General features: G+C 43.7%; 1 protein-coding gene and 1 pseudogene across 1 annotated transcript in view; both read right to left on the bottom strand.

Moving 5' to 3' along the window:
* Nucleotides 1–16311, bottom strand: part of KIFBP (kinesin family binding protein) — a 28951-nt gene extending 12640 nt beyond the window's left edge. Inside the window, exons 1-2 of the mRNA XM_055274526.2 lie at nt 15667–16311; nt 2881–2979 (exon numbers count right to left, since the gene is read on the bottom strand). Of these exons, the coding sequence (XP_055130501.1) occupies nt 2881–2979; nt 15667–16092 (525 nt within the window). The 5' untranslated portion in view covers nt 16093–16311. The remainder of the gene's footprint in view (nt 1–2880; nt 2980–15666) is intronic.
* Nucleotides 10476–14325, bottom strand: LOC129480580 (mediator of RNA polymerase II transcription subunit 28-like; annotated as a pseudogene).
* Nucleotides 16312–21178: the final 4867 nt, after the last annotated feature.

Raw genomic sequence — 21178 nt, 5'->3', positions numbered from 1 at the left:
TAAAAGCATCACAACTTGGGCTCCCAGGATTCACATAAAGTAAAAACAACTAAGACAGGAAGCAAGGCCCAAGGCAAACAAAATAGATAAGTAATTCTTCAGAGAACTCTTCAACAATTCCGAGGGCTGCTTACCATGCTTACCCCTGTCTAGATGAGGGGAATTAATCAATATATTATTTTATGTACATACTTCACTGTTATGGCTTTCACACGTCATAGGTAATATTAACAGTCAAATCAGTCTCTTAACTGAAATAGAGGTACAACTAAGCACAAGGAATTTCACTATATGTGTTATGTTTCCATATAAATACTATTTTTAATGAAATACTATTGAGGCTTAGTAACTTTTCCTTGTTTTTGCAAAGACGGGTTCTTGCTTTGTTGCTCATGTTGGTCTTGAACTCCTGGCATAAAGCAATCTTCCCACCTCGGCCTCCCAAAGCGCTGGGGTTATAAGTGTAAGTCACTGCGCTCAGCTTTTACGTTTTATTTTACTTATTTTTGAGACAGCGTCTCGTTTGGTTACCTAGGCTGGCGTGCAGTGGCAGGATCCTTGCTCACTCCTGCTTTGACCTCCTGGACTGACCTCCCGGACTCAAGCCATCCTCCCACCTCAGCCCCCCAAGTAGCTGGGACCACAAGCACACGCCACCACACCCAGCTAATTTTTTTTTAGTTTTTGCAGAGACAGCATATCACTATGTGGCCCAGGCTGATCATGAACTTCTAGGTCAAGCAATCCACCCACCTCAGCCTCCCAAAGTGCTGGGATTAAAGGCGTGAGCCACTCTGCCTGGCCTCAGCCTTTACATTTTAAATTAACAATTTCACATACAAGACTGTGAGCCTAAAAGCAAGAAAGGGTAGACTAACATCTCTATTTGGCTTTGTGGCACTCTGCTCTTGTTAGTACTTCAGGAAGAACGTTAAAATGCCAAGGTGCGAGGCCCGGCATGGTGGCTTATGCCTGTAATCCCAGCACTTTGGGAGGCTGAGGTGGGCGGATCACTTGAGGTCAGGAGTTAGAGACCAGCCTGGCAACACGGTGAAACCCGGTCTCACAAAAATTAGCTGGGAACGGTGGCGGGCACCTATAATACCAGCTACTTGGGAGGCTGAGGCAGAAGAATTACTTGAACTCAAGAGGCAGAGGTTGCAGTGAGCCAAGCTCACGCCACTGCACTCCAGCCTGGGCAAAGAGCGAGACTCCATCTCAAAAAAAAAAAAAAAAAAAAAAAGACAGAATCTTGCTCTGTCACCCAGGCTGGAGTACAGTGGTTCGATGATAGCTCACTACAACCTCAAACTCCTGGGCTCACGTGACCCTCCTGCCTCAATCTCCCAAGTAGCTAAAACTACAGGTGTGTGCTACCACATCTGGCAAATTTTTTAATTTTTTGTAGTGACGAGGTCTTCCTGTGTTGCCCAGGCTGGTCTCAAACTCCTGGGCTCAAGTGATCCTCCAGCCTCAGCCTCCCAAAGTGTTGGGATTACAGGCATACCGAGCTTCTTATATCCTTTTGCAGTCAAGCATTCTGACGCATGAATTTAGCAAACATAATTTTGTATGTTTAGTCTCTTTTATGTGATATCTAACGTTATTTCAAGTTTTTTAGTGTTATAAAAGCACTTTATTAATGGATTTTTTTTTTGAGACGGGGTCTCACTGTTGCCCAGGCCAGAGTGCAGTGGCGTGATCTCGGCTCACTGCAGCCTCTGCCTCCCAGGTTCAAGCGATTCTCCTGCCTCAGTCTCCCAAGTAGCTGGGACTACAGGCGTGCAGCACCACGCCTGCTGTTTTGTATTTTTAGTAGAGATGGGATTTCACTATGTTGCCCAAGCTGGTCTCAAACTCCTGATTTCAAGTGATCCACCTGCCTCGGCCTCCCAAAATGCTGGGATTACAGGCATGAGCCACCATGCTCAGCCGTATTAATGGATTTTTAAAGCAGATAGCTGTGACAAATAGTAATCCACAAGAAAATATTGTGCCTGATAATTTCCCTTTCATATTAAAAAAAGTTTATTAAGGAAACAGATGGTAACACAGTGGCTTGTCACCTTTGCAGGCTGTGACCCCTAAAGTGAGAGTTTTCAACATTGGCTCCCCAGACCCCTGAAAGTTCAACAGCATCTCTTTGGTGCTACTGCAGTGGGGAGGAGGAAGAATCTGTAGTGGATTGGGCTCTGGGTCCTTCTAACCTGCTTAACCCGAGTAATTCAATCAATTTTTATATGCTGCATTTTCAGAAGGGTTTCACAGGTTAAAAAAAAAAAAATCATTGAAAAACCATTGCCCTGAAGCAGTGGTTTTCAAAGTACAGTATAGTACTTAGACCAGCAGCATTTAAGCATCACCCAGGCAGGATCTTATTAAAAATGCAAATTCCTAGGCCCCACCCCAGAACTACTACATCAGAGCCTGGATGCCCAGTCTGCTGTGCTTTCACAAGCTCTCCAGATTTTGATGGGTGCTAAATTTGAGAACCATTGCTTCAGAGATTTCAGATGTTTTGTTAAAGTAGTTCTTGTTTCCTTCAAGTAGTGCTATTTTCATGAAAAACTAAAATAGAATGTTTAGATTATAAATACAAAAACATTCAAATAGTATTTTAGGATAACACTAGAATAATATTTCCTTTATAATTGTATTTAGACTAGGTTGCCTAAATCCCTATCCAAGGATTATTTTTTTAAAACCCTGAAGTCTATAATATGCAATAATTTCAGCTATTAGGTGACTTCCCAGATAGCTCTATAGAGAAGTTCTAGGGCACAGTGAAGAGTCACACCAATATTACAAATGAGGGATTCTTACTATCAATTCTTGACTAGTTTCAATCAAAACTTAAAAATTATCTGATATGTAACATACCTCTTTCATATACTGATTATACAGTGCTTCTGATGACTCTAGGTAAGCCTGTGCAGTTTCAATTTCTTCTCTTTCAGACCACAAGATACCCAGGTTATTCTGGAAAATAAAGAAAAAGAGAAACAAACAATGATATAAGACTTCCAATTAAAGTAACTTTCATAGTTTTGAAGTCAATACTTACCAACCAAATAGTGGAGTTGGATTACCAATGAATTAATTATTCACAATGATACTGACCTTATGTAGTGCAGCAAGTAGCTGCTAAAATTAACCCCCAATAATTCCTGCTTCGGGGTATTCATGCTCTTATGTAACCTCTTGAAGCCCTTGAGTACAGGCTGGTTTTAGTAATGTGCTTCTAACGACTAGACTATCACAGAAGTGATGGAAAGTCATTTCCAAGATTAGTTAACAAAACCCTTGATTTCCATTTTGGATGCTATCTATTGCCTGCTTTTTTTTTTTTTTTTTTTTCTTTGAGACGGAGTCTCGCTCTGTCGCCCAGGATGGAGTGCAGTGGCATGGTCTCGGCTCACTGCAAGCTCTGCCTCCCGGGTTCATGCCATTCTTCTGCCTCAGCCACCCAAGTAGCTGGGACTACAGGTGCCTGCCATCACGCCTGGCTAATTTTTTGTATTTTTAGTAGAGACGGGGTTTCACCGTGTTAGCCAGGATGGTCTCGATCTCCTGACCTCGTGATCCACCCACCTCGGCCTCCCAAAGTGCTGGGATTACAGGCGTCAGCCACCGCGCCCAGTCAATTGCCTGCTCTTTCTTAAGGAAGCCAACTGCCATGTTGTGAGCCACCCTATGGAGAGGACCATATGGAAAGGAAACGAGAGCGGTCAACAGTCTGAGGCCCTCAGTCAAAAAGCCTGTGAGGAACTGAATCCTGCCAACAACCATGTGAGTAAGTTGGAAGTGGATCCTCCTGGCGTCTCAGTCTTCAAGTATTACTGTGAGCCCCAGCAGGTCAACAATATGATGTGGGCCTTTGAGTAAGGGACAATCAGCTAAGCCATGCTGAGATTTCTGAGATAATAGACACAGACGGATCAGAAACATATAATACTTTCAAAATACTACACTCTTCCAGAGATCTTTTTTTAAAAAAAAGAAATAGGCCGGGCGTGGTGGCTCACGCCTGTAATTCTAGCACTTTGGGAGGCCAAAGCAGGCAGATCACTTGAGGCGAGAAGTTCAAGACCAGCCTGGCCAAAATGGTGAAACCCCGTCTCTACTAAAAACATAAAAATTAGCTAGGAGTGGTGGTGTGCGCCTGTAATCCCAGCTGCTTGGGAGGCTGAGGCAGAACTGCATGAACCTGGGAGGCAGAGGTTGCAGTGAGCCGAGATCGCGCCATTGCACTCCTACCTGGGTGATGGAGCAAGACTCTGTCTCAAAAACAAAACCAAAACCAAAAAATTATATATATGGGCCTAGCACAGTGGCTCACACCTGTAATCCCAGCACTCTGGGAGGCTGAAGTAGGCAGATCACTTGAGGTCAGGAGTTTGAGACCAGCCTGGCCAACATGGTGAAACCCCATCTCTACTGAAAAATACAAAAAAAATTTAGCCGAGTGTGGTGGCAGATGCCTGTAATCCCAACTACTTGGGAGGCTGAGGCAGAAGAATTGCTTGAACCCAGGAGGTGAGGGTTACAGTGAGCCGAGACCATGCCGCTGCACTCCAGCCTAGGCTACAGATTGAGACTCTATCTCAAAAAAAAAAAAAAAAAAAAAAAAAAATTATGTATGTAGTGGGGTTAGTCTACCTCACTTCCCTTGGAATAGTCAGTCCTTCAGGCACAAGGATACTTCTGAGGCTGGCCTTCTACCATCTTTTGCCACTAGGGAAGGAACAGGTTAAGGAAACAGAGTTTTTAATGCAGAAATTCTTTTTTTTTTTTTTTTGAGACGGAGTCTCGCTCTGTCGCCCAGGCTGGAGTGCAGTGGCGCAATCTCGGCTCACTGCAAGCTCCGCCTCCCGGGTTCACGCCATTCTCCTGCCTCAGCCTCTCCGAGTAGCTGGGACTACAGGTGCCCGCCACCACATCCGGCTAATTTTTTTGTATTTTTAGTAGAGACAGGGTTTCACTGTGGTCTCGATCTCCTGACCTCGTGATCCGCCCGCCTCGGCCTCCCAAAGTGCTGGGATTACAAGCGTGAGCCACCGCGCCCGGCCCTAATGCAGAAATTCTTAACCTCAAGTCTAAGGACCCCCAAGGCATCCATAAAGAGAATTCAGAGTCCATGAATTTGGATAGCGAAAAAAATACAAATTTCTTTTCACTAATCTCCTATTAAAATACAGCATTTCTTTTCATTACGAACACAGGAAACAAATTGTAGCAGTATTATAGGACCTGGGACTTTGTGAACAATAGAAATGAAAAAAAAAAAACCTTTCTATTATGCTAGTTTGCAGATATCTCAAAATATCATTTATGCTCATCATTACTTGAAAATCACCACAGATATTAGACACATTATATAATGTGTTAATAAAGAAGCATATATATTACTATATCACACATTTTGTTTTAAAAATCTTTTGGGCCGGGTGCAGTGGCTCACGCCTGTAATCCCAGCACTTTGGGAGGCTGAAGCGGGCAGATCACGGGGTCAGAAGTTCAAGACCAGCCTGACCAACATGTAACATGACCAATCAGTAAGTTATTAGGAAGGCAGAGCCCTTTGTATTAGTCCATTCTCATATTGCTATAAAGAACTACCTGAGACTAGATACTTTATAAAGAAAAGAGGTTTAATTGGCTCACAGTTCCACAGGCTGTACAGGAGGTATGGCTGGGGAGGCCTCGGGAAACTTACAATCATGGTTTCATGGTTTCAGATTTGTCACATACCAAGAATTGTTGCTTTCTGTGGCATAGTCTACTCTGGATATAGCAGGCCAAACACAACCCTGTCCCAAAAATAGTGTGACTAACCAGTTTGTGGTACTAGGTGAGTCTCTAGACTACCTAGGTTAGTTGCAGTGTGCTGCAGTGGGGCTTACTGGTGACATGGTCAAAGGAGTTTCCCACGCACCGTCTATCATCAAAGGAGAAATAAGTTGAACTGAAGAGTAAGGAAAAGGTGGCTTGTAGGTCTAACATCAGGAAATTACAATCAGTAGGTTATTAGGAAGGCAGAACCCTTTGTATTAGTCCATTCTCATATTGCTATAAAGAACTACCTGAGACTAGATACTTTATAAAGAAAAGAGGTTTAATTGGCTCGCAGTTCCACAGGCTGTACAGGAAGTATGGCTGGGGAGGCCTCAGGAAACTTAAAATCATGGCAAAAGGTGAAGCGGAAGCCCAAACATCCTACATGGCTGGAGCAGGAAGGGGAGAGAGCAAAGGGGGAAGTGCTATATACACTTTCAAACAATCGGATCTCATGAGAACAGCAAGGGGAAATCCACCCCCATGATCCAGTCATCTCCCACCAGGCTTCTCCTCTAAGACTGAAGATCACAATTCAACATGAGATTTGGGTGGGGACACAGAGCCAAACCATATCACCCTTCAAGTCTCTTATTACTTATGAGGTTTAATAACGTCCTCTATTATGTTAAGCCTCTATTACTTATGTAGTTTAATGAGGTCCTGGAAAGGACCTCATAAGTAACACAGAGGAGAGAACTATCCAATCTCACATTATCAGTATGACCTATAGTCCTGGATACTGAGGACTGATCAAGTCACTTAAAAATATATATATACAATGGATATATTTTGTAAAGCCAGAAGACCAAAGTGCTATGTTCCAGTGGAATGATCAAATCATTTTTATTTTATTTTTCTTCAAATAGAGACAAAGTCTCACTATGTTGCCCAGGCTGGTCTCAAACTCCTGGACTCAAGTCTCAGCCTCCCAAAGTCTTAGGATTACAGGCATGAGCCATTGAGCTTGGCCAAAATATTTTTTATTTTATTTTTTGAGACAGTCTCTCACTCTGTTGCCCAGGCTGGAGTGCAGTGGCACGATCTTGGCTCACTACAACCTCCACCTCCTGGGTTCAAGCGATTCTCCTGCCTCAGCCTCCTGAGTAACTGGGATTACGGACGTGTGCCACCATGCCTGGGTAATTTTTGTATTTTTAGTAGAGACGGGGTTTCACCATGTTGGCCAGGCTGGTCTCGAACTGCTGACCTCAGGCAATCCACCCGCCTTGGCCTCCCAAAGTGCTGGGATTACAGGCGTGAGCCACCGTGCCCAGCCTATTTATTTTTTTGAGACAGTTTCCCTCTAGTCGCCTAGGCTGGAGTGCAGTGACGCAATCTCAGCTCACTGCAACCTCTACCTCCCGGGTTCAAGCTATTCTCCTGCCTCAACCTCCAGAGTGGCTGGGATTGCAAGTGCCCAACATCACGCCCAGCTAATTTTTGTATTTTTAGTAGAGACGGGGTTTTGCCATGTTGGCCAGGCTTGTCTTGAACTCCTGACCTCAGGTGACCCACCCACCTCAGCCTCCTAAAGTGCTGGGATTACAGGCATCAGCCACCACACCCGGCCTGCCTTTATTTTAAAAATTAAATTAGGTTTGGTATTTTGGATTTTTTTTTTTAAAGCTTGACTCCATAGAGATAACCACTATTGAAATTTGAATTATTATTACCATTTTTTTTTTTGAGATAGAGTCTTGCTCTGTTGCCCAGTCTGGAGTGCCGTGACATGATCTCGGCTCACTGCAACCTCCGCCTCCCAGGTTCAAGCGATTCTTGTGCCTCAGCCTCCTGAGCAGTTGGGATTACAGGCACCTGCCACCACACCTGGCTAATTTTTGTATTTTTAGTAGAGACAGGGTTTCATCATGTTGGCCAGGCTGATCTCAAACTCCTGACCTCAAGTGATCCACCCACCTCGGCCTCCCAAAGTGCTGGGATTACAGCCATGAGGTACCGTGCCCAGCCTTTACATGAATTATTCTTTAAATACAATATAAATCCTACTAAGGGTAGAAAAGCTACAATGGAAGGTCTTGCATCTTTCACATATCATATCCTTGTCACTATCAAACTAGGTAAGGAGAAAAGTAAATATAAAATAAAAACAGCTAAAAAAGTATTACTGGCAAATTCTGCCAAACATGTAACGAAGTTTAACACCAACACTACACAAACACTTCCAGAAAAGAGAAAAAGACAGAACACTTCCCATCTCATATTAAACCAAAGATATAACAAGAAAACTACAGACTGAAATCCTTCATGAACACAGATGCAAAGATTTTAAACAAAAATTTAGTGAATTCAGTTCAACAATATATAAAAAGGATAATACGTTAATGACCAAATGGAGTTTATCCCAGGAATGCAAGATTAGTTTAACATTTACAAAAATCAATGTAATCCACCCTATTAACAGACTGAAAATGAAAAGACACGATCAGCTCAGTAGATACAGAATGAAATAACGATGTTGAGTGGAAAAAAGGTATACCAAAACAAAAGTATAGACAATATGATTTCATTTATATAAAATTCTACACAGGCTGGGTACAGTGGCACATACCTGTAATCCCAGCACTTTGGGAGGCCGAGGCAGGCGAATCACTTGAGGACTGGGCAACATGGTGAAACCCTGCCTCTATAAAAAATACAAAAATGAGCTGGGCGTGGTGGCGTGACCCTGTAGTCTCAGCTACTTAGGAGGCTGAGGTGGGAGGATGGCTTGAGCCCAGGAAGCAGAGGTTGCAGTGAGCTGAGATCCCGCCACTGCACTCCAGCCTGGGTGATAGAGCCAGACCCTGTCTCCAAAAATAAAATAAAATCTCGACATAGTCCCACCTATTCAGGAAGCTGAGGTGAAAGGTTCACATGATCCCAGGAGTTTGAGGCCAGCCTAGGCAACATGGTAAGACCCTGTCTCTAAAATAAAATAAAATTCTACAAAATGCAGGGTTGGGGGCAAGCAGAAGGGAGGAAAAGAATATAGGAGAGAGGGAGGGACTACAAAGGAGCACAAGAAAACTTTTGGTGGTGGCAGATATGTTCATATCTTGATTGCAGTGATTGTTTCACAGGTATAAATACATATGTCAAAACTCATCAAACTGTACCCTTAAAAATATGTGCAGTTTATTATATGCCAACTGCAACTCAATGAAGCTGTGAACAATAACAACAAAAAGTACTCCTATACATATATAACCTGGAGTGGGGACAGCAATCTACTAATTTCCTAGGAAATTTTACTAAAGTGAAGTAATCAAGATGGTAGTGCCAGTGTGAAGGAATACCAGATAAAAATTATTCCTAAGGCACACAGAGAAGACAGAAGTCTCTTTTGATAATCTAATGTAATATCAGTCTCTTTTGATAAATAATATAGATCCAAGTTCTGTAGTTCCCCAAGGAGAAGACACCAGATTAAGACAAAGCAGCTAGAATATCATGAATTCCCATGAACTGATACTTGCAAAACTCTTCCATATACACACACGTATATATGTATTTGTATATATTCACATGTATATAAACTTATTATATGTGTATATATAATGTAAATATGTGTACGTGTGTATACTTAGTCTTATACAAAAATAGGATCATTCTACAAATTTTTTTTTTTTTTCTGAGACAGGGTCTCACTCTGTCACTCAGGCTGGAGTGCAGTGACACCCTCATAGCTTACTGCAGCCTTGATCTCCCAGGCTTAAGCAGTCCTCCCACCTCAGCCTCCTGAGTAGCTGGGACTACACGTGCATGCCACCACACCCAGCTAATTTTTGTTTTTGAAAAACTGCTATTTATTTGACCAGAAGAACATTTTGGACTTAAGAAATGGCAATAACTGGCACATACACTAATTCAAAATATTTTCACAAAGCACCAAACAGAATAGTTCCCAATCTTTTCACTGAGAAACCTTTGAAAGAATGCCTAAAACTTGGCCGGGCGCGGTGGCTCAAGCCTGTAATCCCAGCACTTTGGGAGGTCGAGGCGGGCGGATCACGAGGTCAGGAGATCGAGACCATCCTGGCTAACACGGTGAAACCCCGTCTCTACTAAAAAAAATACAAAAAAATTAGCCGGGCGTGTTGGCGGGCGCCTGTAATCCCAGCTACTCGGAGAGGCTGAGGCAGGAGAATGGCGTGAACCCGGGAGGCGGAGCTTGCAGTGAGCCGAGATCGCGCCACTGCACTCTAGCCTGGGCGACAGAGCAAGACTCCGTCTCAGAAAAAAAAAAAAAAAAAAAAAAAAAAAAGAATGCCTAAAACTTAATCAGTTTATTTAGGTTTTTAATCAAGAAATCTAAAGCAGCCAATCAGAGTTTCTAATTACCATGAGATGACCAGGTTAACAACCTTGAGGTTGCAGGAGCTTCTAAAAGCTTTGTTTAGGCTGGGCTCAATGGCTCATGCCCGTAATCCTTGCACTTTGGGAAGCCGAGATGTGAGGATCACTTGAGGCCAGGAGTTTGAGATCAGCCTGGTCAATATAGTGAGACCCCATCTCTTTAAAGATAAAATTAAATTTAATCAAAAAAAAAAAAAAAAAAAAAAAAAGCTTTTTTAACCTATGCATTCTAACTGAGATTTGTTGACCTCAGGCTACTAATCATAGGTCCATGTGCCAGATACCTTGCACACACAAAATTGAGTAATAAGTATCATGTATAAAAGATAAAGACTATATGGTCCCTGTATATTTAAAAGGAATAATACCTAATTCTCATGGATGAACAACTAGTGAGGGGCAAAGAGACAGACAGAACTTACTAACCCACAAGGGAGAACCAAGCAAGGTCAGTAGAAAAAAGTCCTGTGCTCTGGGAATGCAGCAGAAAGGGCACTGGGAGGTTGAAAGGTCCAGGCAGCAATCCAGGTCATACCAGGAACATGAGTGGATGTCAGTAAGTGTGGGAAGGAGCCTTCAAGGCTGAAGAAAACTAAACGAGCCAAGACACAGAGCCACAGGAGTACTGCCTGTTCAGAAGACAGTGAAGCATTTGTTCTGGGTAACACGATGTGAACTAAGAAGAGACATAAAACTCAGGAAAACCTCACCCAACAAGAGCCCAGAAACAACACTGGTCTGTATTTCTTAACAGCAATTCAACAGAGAATCTGAGGTGGACTGCAAAACTAACAAGAGAGTAAATTATCTTCAAAGGACAGGGGCACCACATGCTGTTTGTGGAGGTTCAGTAGCCAAGGATCACCCTGCAGCCCCTCCCCAACCCTATTGTGATACCCCAGGCCCTTGGAATCAAATCCACTAGCAATAACCTTCCTTAATGGAAAATCTCTCCCCTCCCCAAATGTAAAACAAAAAAGATAAAAGCAAAGAAAACAAAACAAAAAGAGACCATCATACCAAGCTTTAGCCCTCATAACTCACCTACTGACAACAGGGTCTACTCCATTACTTCAACTGATTTGTAACACTGCTACCTACTACATCCTCCTCTTCAAAAAAAATAAATAAACACCACACAAAATATAAACTTACCCCAAACAAAAGTCAGCATCAACCTAAGGATCCTACCATAATATTACTACACTAACCCAGGATATTTTAATCTTCTTCCAACCCATTTACAAAAAAATTCCTCATCTGAGACCTCTGGAAGCATTACAAATACTGTTGCATTAGATTGTTCTTCTTGAGGTAGTTTTAAGTCTTGAAACAGAAAAAATTTACCTATTTTTCTACACCACTGCTAAGGGGTAATTATTACAAAATGCCTACAACCAAAATCCCCATCCCCTTGATTCTCAAGCTATTAGAAATTTTTCCCTCATATCAAACAAATGGGAAACACACATAAAAAGATGAAAAGTCATGCAAAAATTTTTAAAAGGCCAGGCACGGTGGCTCATACTGGTAATCCCAACACTTTGGGAGGCAGGGGTGGGTAGATTGCCTGAGCTCAGGAGTTCGAGACCAGCCCGAGCAACATGGTGAAACACCGTCTCTCTAAAAAATACAAAAATTAGCTGGGCATGGTGGCATGCACCTGTGGTCCCAGCTTTGTGGGAGGCTGAGGTGGAAGGATCGCTTAAGCCAGGAAGGTGGAAGTTGCAGTGAGCTGTGAAGGTGCCACTGCTATGTAGCCTGGGCAACAGAGGAAGATTCTGTTTCAAAAATAAAAATAAAAAACAAGCAAAAAAAAAAAAACCCACATAAAAAAGAAAGTGTATCATCATACGAACAGTCTAAACTTTGCCTAAGACAAAAAAAAGTTTACTTGGTTTACCCAAGGTACAGGCATGTTACAAATAAAGTACTCAAGAAATTAACGTCTTATAAAAATAGTGAAAAAATTTTAGGTGGGAGCATAAAACTAAAATCAACTCATTTTCTGTCAAAGAGTTCTTCCAAAATGCCAAGTCTACGAGAAGGGATGTGTGGCAAACCATCTGCATGGGGCTCTCCCACACCAGCCCACTCTCAGGCCCACAGCCTTTACCCTTTTGCTCAGGTGCACTTCAGAAGTGCAGGGATACTGAATGCCTGCTCAAGGTAGACCAAGGAGCCTTGATGAATGTCGGCTAGCTTTTTGTACTGCACGTGATGACCTCCAGCATTTGCTGCCAATGCCTTAGCTTTGTCAAGTGCTTCTGGACCACTGCGTGTCTCCAATGTTACTCATTTCTTAATCTGGAGACATCAACATCCTCATTGATAACTTGCTCTGGTTTCTGGACAGATAACTGCAATCTTTTTTGTAGGATAAGAAATATTCTGTCTGTCTTGCAATATCCAGAAACTTGTGTATACACTGATCAACACCAGTTCCAATTTCTTTTTTTTTTTTTTTTTTTTTTTGAGACGGAGTCTTGCTCTGTCGCCCAGGCTGGAGTGCAGTGGCGCAGTCTCGGCTCACTGCAAGCTCTGCCTCCCGGGTTCACGCCATTCTCCTGCCTCAGCCTCTCCGAGTAGCTGGGACTACAGGCGCCCGCCACCACGCTCGGCTTATTTTTTTTTTTTTGTATTTTTAGTAGAGACAGGGTTTCACCGTGGTCTCGATCTCCTGACCTCATGATCCGCCCGCCTCGGCCTCCCAAAGTGCTGGGATTACAAGCATGAGCCACCGCGCCCGGCCACCAGTTCCAATTTCTTCCTGATTGCTGCCATTGACATAGTCCTAACTTACTGGAGAGGCAAAGCAAGTCTGGAAAGCTGACTCCACGTCGTCCGCCAAAGTACTGTTAGAAGGTCTCAGAGCCCCTGGAGCTGCTGGTAAGTAAGGGAAGCCTGGCCCCAGAGCCCGGTGGTGGTCGGGGCCCCGCTGGCTGCCCAAAGAACATACTGCCTAGCAAAGCAGCCATGCCTGGAATAATTTTTTTTTCTTATTTTTAGTAGCGACGAGGTGTCACTATGTGCCCAGGCTGGTCTTGAACTCCTAAGCTCGAGTGATCATCTCATCCCAGCCTCCCAACGTGCTAGGATTACAAGTGTGAGCCACCACACCCGGCCTTTTCTACATAATTCTAAACATGGCTTAGAGTCTTCTCCCTCCCTCTTCATATTGCCAATTTTTGTTAATATAAACTATTATTTTTAATAATTGTGTACTGTTCTTCTGTTTGGATGTAACAGAATTTAATCATATTCCTACTGACATTTATATTGTTTTCCTTTTCTTTGCTTTTTGAGACAGGGTCTCACTCTGTTGCACAGGCTGGAGTGCAGTGACACAATCTTGGCTCACTGCAGCCTCGACCTCCTGGGCTCAAGCGATCCTCCTGCCTCAGCCCTGTGATTTTCCTTCTTTAATAATCAACACTGCTGTGATAAACATCCATATTCACCTGTCCCAATATTATGTTAACTTTTTAAAGTATTTTTCTTTTTTTCACCCCTTCTTTTTACAGGTGTTGACCAATATTACTTTAGAATATTGATGTGGATTTTGTTGTTGTTGAGAAAAGGTCTTGCTCTGTCACCCAGACTGGAGTTGCAGTGGCATGATCATGGCTCCTCCAGGGGCTCAAGTGATCCTCCCAGCTCAGCCTAGCCTCCCCAGTAGCTAGGACTACAGGCGTGCACCACCACGCCTGGCTAGTTTTGTGAGTTTATTTATTTATTTTATTTATTTATTTATTTTTTAAGAGACAGAGTCTCACTTTGTTGCCCAGGCTGGTCTTGAACTCCTGACCTCACACCATCCTCCCACTTCGGCCTCCCAAAATGCTGGGATTACAGATGGGAGCCACTGTGCCCTGCCCAGATTTATTTAATAAACCAAGTACCATATAAATGGGAAACAAAAAGTATTATAAGAATTCAAGCCGGGTGCGGTGGCTCACGCTTGTAATCCCAGCACTTTGGGAGGCCGAGGCGGGCGGATCATGAGGTCAGGAGATCGAGACCACGGTGAAACCCCGTCTCTACTAAAAATACAAAAAATTAGCCGGGCGTGGTGGCGGGCGCCTGTAGTCCCAGCTACTAGGAGAGGCTGAGGCAGGAGAATGGCGTGAACCCGGGAGGCGGAGCTTGCAGTGAGCCGAGATCGCTCCAGTGCACTCCAGCCTGGGCGACAGAGCGAGACTCCGTCTCAAAAAAAAAAAAAAAGAATTCAAAGTTAGGAAGAAGAGATCAGTTTGGCCCAAAATGGTCCCAAAAAAGTTATTAATACTAAAGAAAGTGATTCTCGAGATAGGTTTTCAAGAATGGGCCGGGCGCGGTGGCTCACGCTTGTAATCCCAGCACTTTGGGAGGCCGAGGCGGGCGGATCACGAGGTCAGGAGATCGAGACCACGGTGAAACCCCGTCTCTACTAAAAATACAAAAAATTAGCCGGGCGCGGTGGCGGGCGCCTGTAGTCCCAGCTACTCGGAGAGGCTGAGGCAGGAGAATGGCGTGAACCCGGGAGGCGGAGCTTGCAGTGAGCCAAGATCGCGCCACTGCACTCTAGCCTGGGCGACAGAGCGAGACTCCGTCTCAAAAAAAAAAAAAAAAAAAAAAAAAAAAAAAAAAAAAGAATGGGGAAGAATTCCCTAAGATGCAAACAAATGAATTTGGTAAGAAAGGAAGCTGAAGATTTTGGACATTTTATTTTGAATTAAGAATGTATTCCGAGCCAGGCACAGCGGCTCAGGCCCGTAATCCCAGCACTTTGAGAAGGCGAGCCAGAAGGATCACTTGAGTCCAAGAGTTCAAGACCAGCCTGGGCAATATAGTGTGACCCCCCATCTCTACAGAAAATTTAAAAAATTACCAAGAATGGTGGCATGCGCCTGTGGTTCCAGCTACTATGAAGGCTGAGGCAGGAGGATTGCTTGAGCCCAAGAGGTGGAAGCTGCAATGAGCTATGATGGTGCCACTTAACTCCAACCTGGGAGACACAGTGAGACCCCATCTCTAAGAAAAAAAAACAAAAACAGAACAAAACCAAAAAGAATGTACTCCGGTCATTGTCATTTCCTTGAGAAGTTAAGATTTAGATTACTTTGGATTTTCTTAACAGAATGAAAAGGAGTTGGACTGGTGGAGAGGAAAGCGCGTGACGATGTAGGAGGGTCTCGGACACCAGTGCATCGCCACGTCTAAGTGAAGCAGCAGCAAGCGATGTTGGAGTGGGCGACGAGGGTGGACACGGAGTTTGGGGACGGACGACTGTGGGAGATCTAGTTACAAAGCAATAAGTCCTTAAGACTGGCTTTTTTGAAGACCACAGACGCTCTCTGGGACTCAGTCCAGAGCTTCAAAAACGTGGGGACGAATTGCGCCTTAGAACGTCTGCCCTTGGCCTTGGCAGGGACTCCTCCCAATCCCTCGCCATTTGCCGACAGGGGCCGGCCTGGCCGGGCTCGCTCTCACCTGCGCCTGGATGCAGAGGGAGATGCAGTCGTGCGAGAGCCGGTACCTGCGCAGCAGCCGCAGGCATTTCACCAGGTGCTCCTCCCCCGCCGACAGCTCCTCCGTGTCGATGTGGTTCACCCCGAGGTGGAACTCGATGACTGCCAGCCTCACCGCTCGCTGGGCGACGGGCCCCTCGGGCTCCACCACCTCAGCCGGCAGCCCCAGGGCGTGGTCACCAGCACCCGGGCCGTCCTCGGCCTCAGGCCGCTCATCCTCGTCCTCAGGCGCGGGGCCGAGCAGCGCCTTGACCTCTTCCAGTAGCGCCCGGGCGCTGTATTTGGACTTGTACGGTTCCTTCTCCGGATTTTTATGCAGTTCCACCCGCGACAGGGCGAGCGCCGCCTGGAATATCTCGCAGACCTCTGCCCACGGAACGTTCGCCATAACGGCCTCTACTGCCTGGCTGTCCTCAATGTTTGCAGTCGGGACTCCCGCCTTCCTTCTGCTTTGCGACACTTTACTTACGGCTCTCGACACGTTGCGGCCGCTGTGGAACGGGAACCAATAAAACCCTCCCGGAGAACCGCAATACGCTTGGTAGTGACCAATGGGAAGACGTAGCAATCACCACAGCAACCATTCTCATGGAAATGAAGTAGTCAAAGAGCGTGTTCCCGCCTCCTTCCCCACCCCCTGCAATGGTGAGTTTATCTCCAGACTGACCCTGTGAGGATGGATTTATATAAATGTTTAATATCGGCTTACTTTAACGAAGCATATCGGAATATTGTTTATAAACATAGCTAGCTAACTCTACTCGCGTTGACATGAATTGAAAGGCAAAAACCTTTAGACATTAAGTGTATACCGCAGCCTGTCACTGGATAAAACTTTTTTTAAAAAAGGCCAGGCGCAGTGGCTTACATCTGTAATCCTAACATTTTGGGATGCCAGTAATATTTTGGGATGCCCACTGGAGTGGGCAACATAGCAAGACCCATCTCTACGTAATTTTTTTTTTTTTTTGAGATGGAGTCTCGCTCTGTCGCCCAGGCTGGAGTGCAGTGGCACGATCACTGCTCACTGCAAGCCCCGCCTCCCAGGTTTACATAATTTTTTTTAAAAAATTAGCTGGGCTTGGTGACGCGCGACTGTAGTCCTAGCTACCATGGAGGCTGAGGCGGAAGGATGGCTTGAGCCCAAGAGGTGGAGGTTACAGTGAGCGAGACTGCCTCAGAGAAAAAGAAAACACAAGCATTAGAACAAATACCTAATGCATGCGGGGCATAAAACCTAGCTGACAGGTTGATAGATGCAGCAAACCACCATGGCACATGTATACCTATGTAACAAACCTGCACGTTCTGCACATGTATCCCAGAACCTAAAGTAAAATAAAAGAAAAAAAATGGAAATGTAGCCAAGAGCTGATTATTATCATTAACATATAATCTCTTGATCGAGGGCCGTAAATACACAAAACACTCAGTGATAGACAAATATTTTCACTTCGACCCTGAAATACAGGTTGTAGCAATCTGTACAACTGCCCAAGGTAACAAGAGCTAAGTCCCACAGCTGTGAAAGCCACCTCATGCCTTTTACCTTCCTAAGTTATCAAGTCAAATGGGGAAGGGTGATAGATTTTAACTATTAAGCACCAGCTGTGTACAGTGCTTTGAGACATACAAAGGAGCATTGATTTTGGGAGCTCATAGACATATGGCTTGAACCTCAGATCGACCAGCTTTCTTACTGACAAGTTAACTTTTTTAAGCTTCAGGTTTCCCATAGTAAAATCTGAATGATACTACTACTTACCTCGACAGAATTATTCTGAAGAATAAATAAAATTAAACTTCCATCCTTTAAGTGTTAATGCTCCTAAAAATTCTTTCCTAAACCTTATCCCTGGGAGATCTCATCCACTTCCAGGTCTATCATTACACATGCTGCTTACTCCCACTTTGTCTCCAGGCCAGATGGCTCTCCAGAGCTCCAGACTGGAATATCCAACATCCAGCTAGAACAATCACACCTGAATGTTTCAATAGCTGCTGCGTATCAGTATGTTCAAGTCTAAATGTATGATCTTCCTCTTCACATGCCCCTTCCTTCCCATACCAAATTTGCCACATTTGCAGTTCTACACGTCAGTGAATGGCACCACCATCCACCAGGCCGATTTCCTGCACTTTTTTTTTTTTTGAGACAGTCTTGCTTTGTTGCCCAGGCTGGAGTGCATTGGCGTGGTCTCAGCTCAGTGCAACCTCAACCTCCTGAGTAGTTGGGATTACGGGTGTGCACCACCACACCTAGCTAATTTTTGTGTTTTTGGTAGAGACGGGGTGGGGGGGGGGTTCACCATGTTGGCCATACTGGTCTCGAACTCCTGACCTGAAATAATCTGCCCACCTTGGCTTCCCAAAGTACTGTGATTACAGGCATGAGCCACTGCACCAGGCCTCTTCTGTCATTAAACCTAAAACCAAATAGTACTGCTTAGTCCACCTCCTAAAGAGCTCTGTGTACATCTTTTTAGCTCCATTAGTTTAGGCCGCCATCATCTGATTACTTCTAACAGGCAGTCCTGCTGCCAGTTTGGCCTCTTATCAGCGCATCTCCCAGTACATTTAAAATGATTTGGGCCGGGCACAGTGGCTCACACCTGTAATCCTAGCACTTTGGGAGGCCGAGGTCGCGGGATCGATTGAGCCCAGGGGTTCAAGACCAGCTCGTGCAACATGGCGAAACCCCGTATCTACAAATAAATAAATAAATAGATACAAAAATTAGCCAGGCATGGTGGTGGATGCCTGTAGTCCCAGCTACTCAGGAGGCTGACATGGGAGATCACCTGAACCTGGCAGTTGGAGGCTGCGGCGAGCTGTGATTGAGCCACTGTACTCCAGCCTGGGTAGCAGAGTGAGACCCTGTCTCAAAAAAAAAAAAAAAAAAAAGATTTGTTTACTTGTTCAGTATTTAGTATCTATTATTTTCCAGCACTGTTGTAGGTGCTGGGAATTCAGCAGTAAAAAATGGACAAAAATTCACCAGCCTGGACGATACAGTGAGATCCCTGGCTCTACAAAAAACATTTTTTTTTGAGACAGTCTTGCTCTGTCACCCAGGCTGGAGTGCAGTGGCACAATCTCGGCTCACTGCAAGCTCCGCCTCCTGAGTTCACGCCATTCTCCTGCCTCAGCCTCCCAAGTAGCTGGGACTACAGGCACCTGCCACCACGCCCGGCTAATTTTTCTACAAAAAACATTTTTAAAGAAATATTGGCCAGGTGTGGTGGCACATGCCTATAGTCTTAGCTAAGTGGGAGACTGAAGTAAGAGGGTCATTGGAGCCCAGGAGTTCAAGGCTGCAGTGAGCTATGATCATGCCACTGCACTCCATCCTGGGTAACAGATAGAGATCCTGTCTCAAAGAAAGACAAAAATTCATGCCCCAGTATAGGGAAAACACTAAATATATTAAATACATAAACCTCAGTGCAATGACTGGAGATCCATCTCATGACAGATAATTAGAAGAGGGTGGGCATGGTGGCTCACACCTATAATCCCAGCACTTTGGGAAGCCAAGGCAGGACGATTGCTTGAGGCCAGGGGTTCACGACCAGCTTGGTCAACAGAATGAGACTCCATCTCTATAAAAAATTTAAATATTAGCCAGGTTTGGTGGTACCCCCTGTAGTCTCAGCTACTTGGGAGGCTGAAAGGGAGGATCACATGAGCCTAGGAGTTCAAAGCTGTAGATCTACCTTTAGAAAACGTATCCTAAGGTGACAGACAAGTATGCAAACACATAAATGAGGATATTAACTTTAGGGTTGTTTATAATGGTGAAAAATTAGAAATAACCAACATGGACATCAAGTACTGGTTAAATGTGTAGTGGCATATCCATACAAGATAACATGTCATCAAAAATGTCCTTGTAAGCCTGTACAAAATTGTGCACAACATGTTGGGGGGGAAAAGCAATACACAAAATCAAATGATTCCAATTTTATAAATGAATATGTGGAAGACTGCTCACTAAAATATTAGATAAGGGTGACTGGTTTCTTTTATCTTTAGATTTTTATATCTAGCTTTTATTATTTTTATAATAAATATTTCAAGCTATTTTCATTTTAGAAAACAAAAGCCACCAAAATGAAGTATTACTATCTTTATTATGGTATAGAGCAGTATTTTATACATTAGCTCATTTCATAGTAAAAACATTTATGTACAACTGTAGAGAAACTGCTGCACAGATAGCTCCAACTTAAATTAGAAAATATTTTCTTTGTAGAAAATAGTAAAAATTACAACATTTACCAAGCTAACCCAAGAAGTTCATTTAAACCAAAAAGTAGCTAAATACATTCTACATTTATAAATACAGGTTGAATTCTGGGATCCAGGAGAAACTTTAGTTTCATTTATTGAAATAGCCATGTTTTAAGTTATGTGAAGTGAAATTTCTATTAATCTTCCCTCTTACTCTTAATTTATGCCAGATTATTTTTCTTTAGGCTAAATCCATAATCCACAACAAGGTTTTAGCTGTTCTTTTCTAAAGGACGGGTACCATATCCTTTTAATCTGCTTGATAAGGTACCCATGCCTATCCAAATAACGAAATGGTTCAGTTGTTATTAAAGCATGCCTAGTATTTGGGCAAAACCAGAATCTAATAAATTACACTGTCAACTAATACCCATGGCTTGATGTGAAGCCATGAGGAAAAAGGGTAAAGTGATAAAACTGGCAAGTGGATCAAGGAATAAAAACCAAGAGAATTCTGAGACCAGAGGGCAAGAAATATCTAGTCAGGATTCAAGGACAGAACTGAAGTTCAAATACAAAAAGGATGTTGCCTCAAGGATTAGGAGCTGAGCTGGCCATCAGAGCTCCTAGTACATGGTGATCAAATAAGGGGCAGTTAAAGACTGGATTAAGCAAGAGAAATCAGGACCTAGAAAGATTCTAGGTGTTCACAATAACTAAATGAAAACAAGACAGACCATGCGGCTTTAAATTTCCTAGCACAGTAGTTCCAGGATTCTCAGTACAGAAATAATCTCTGGAAATTAAGGCAAGAAGATAATGCCACTCTTAAGCTCCTGTGCTATGCAGAATGTTTCCCAGAGAAATAATATCTGAGAAATCAGGCAGTTATCTAGCCCAGGGCTACATCAGGTTCTTCAGTTCCCTCAAAACAACTTAATCACATACAGTTTGTCTTAAAAGGAAGCCTCCAAGCAGCTGAAACAAACTTTCAACAGAGATTCAGTTTAACAAACAGATCCTATACTGTGGCTTTAGGAACTAGGCCACTGACTACCTAAAAACCCCAGCTTGCCCACTTGAAGTTAACCTCTAGAAACATTAGTGATCTGTGAAGTTTTCACCATTAAAACAATGCTTTATCATGGAAATCATACTTGTTCTTCTCTTTGCTCTCCAGTTATGAATTTGTTACCTTTTTGCATTTGATTTTTTCCGGTGGTTTGGTTCTTTTTTTCTTT

Source organism: Symphalangus syndactylus, chromosome 4, assembly GCF_028878055.3.
Source record: "Symphalangus syndactylus isolate Jambi chromosome 4, NHGRI_mSymSyn1-v2.1_pri, whole genome shotgun sequence".
Classification (NCBI taxonomy): Eukaryota; Metazoa; Chordata; class Mammalia; order Primates; family Hylobatidae; genus Symphalangus; species Symphalangus syndactylus.
The sequence above is the reverse complement of the archived record's forward strand: the minus strand, read 5'-3'. Positions and strand labels throughout refer to the sequence as shown.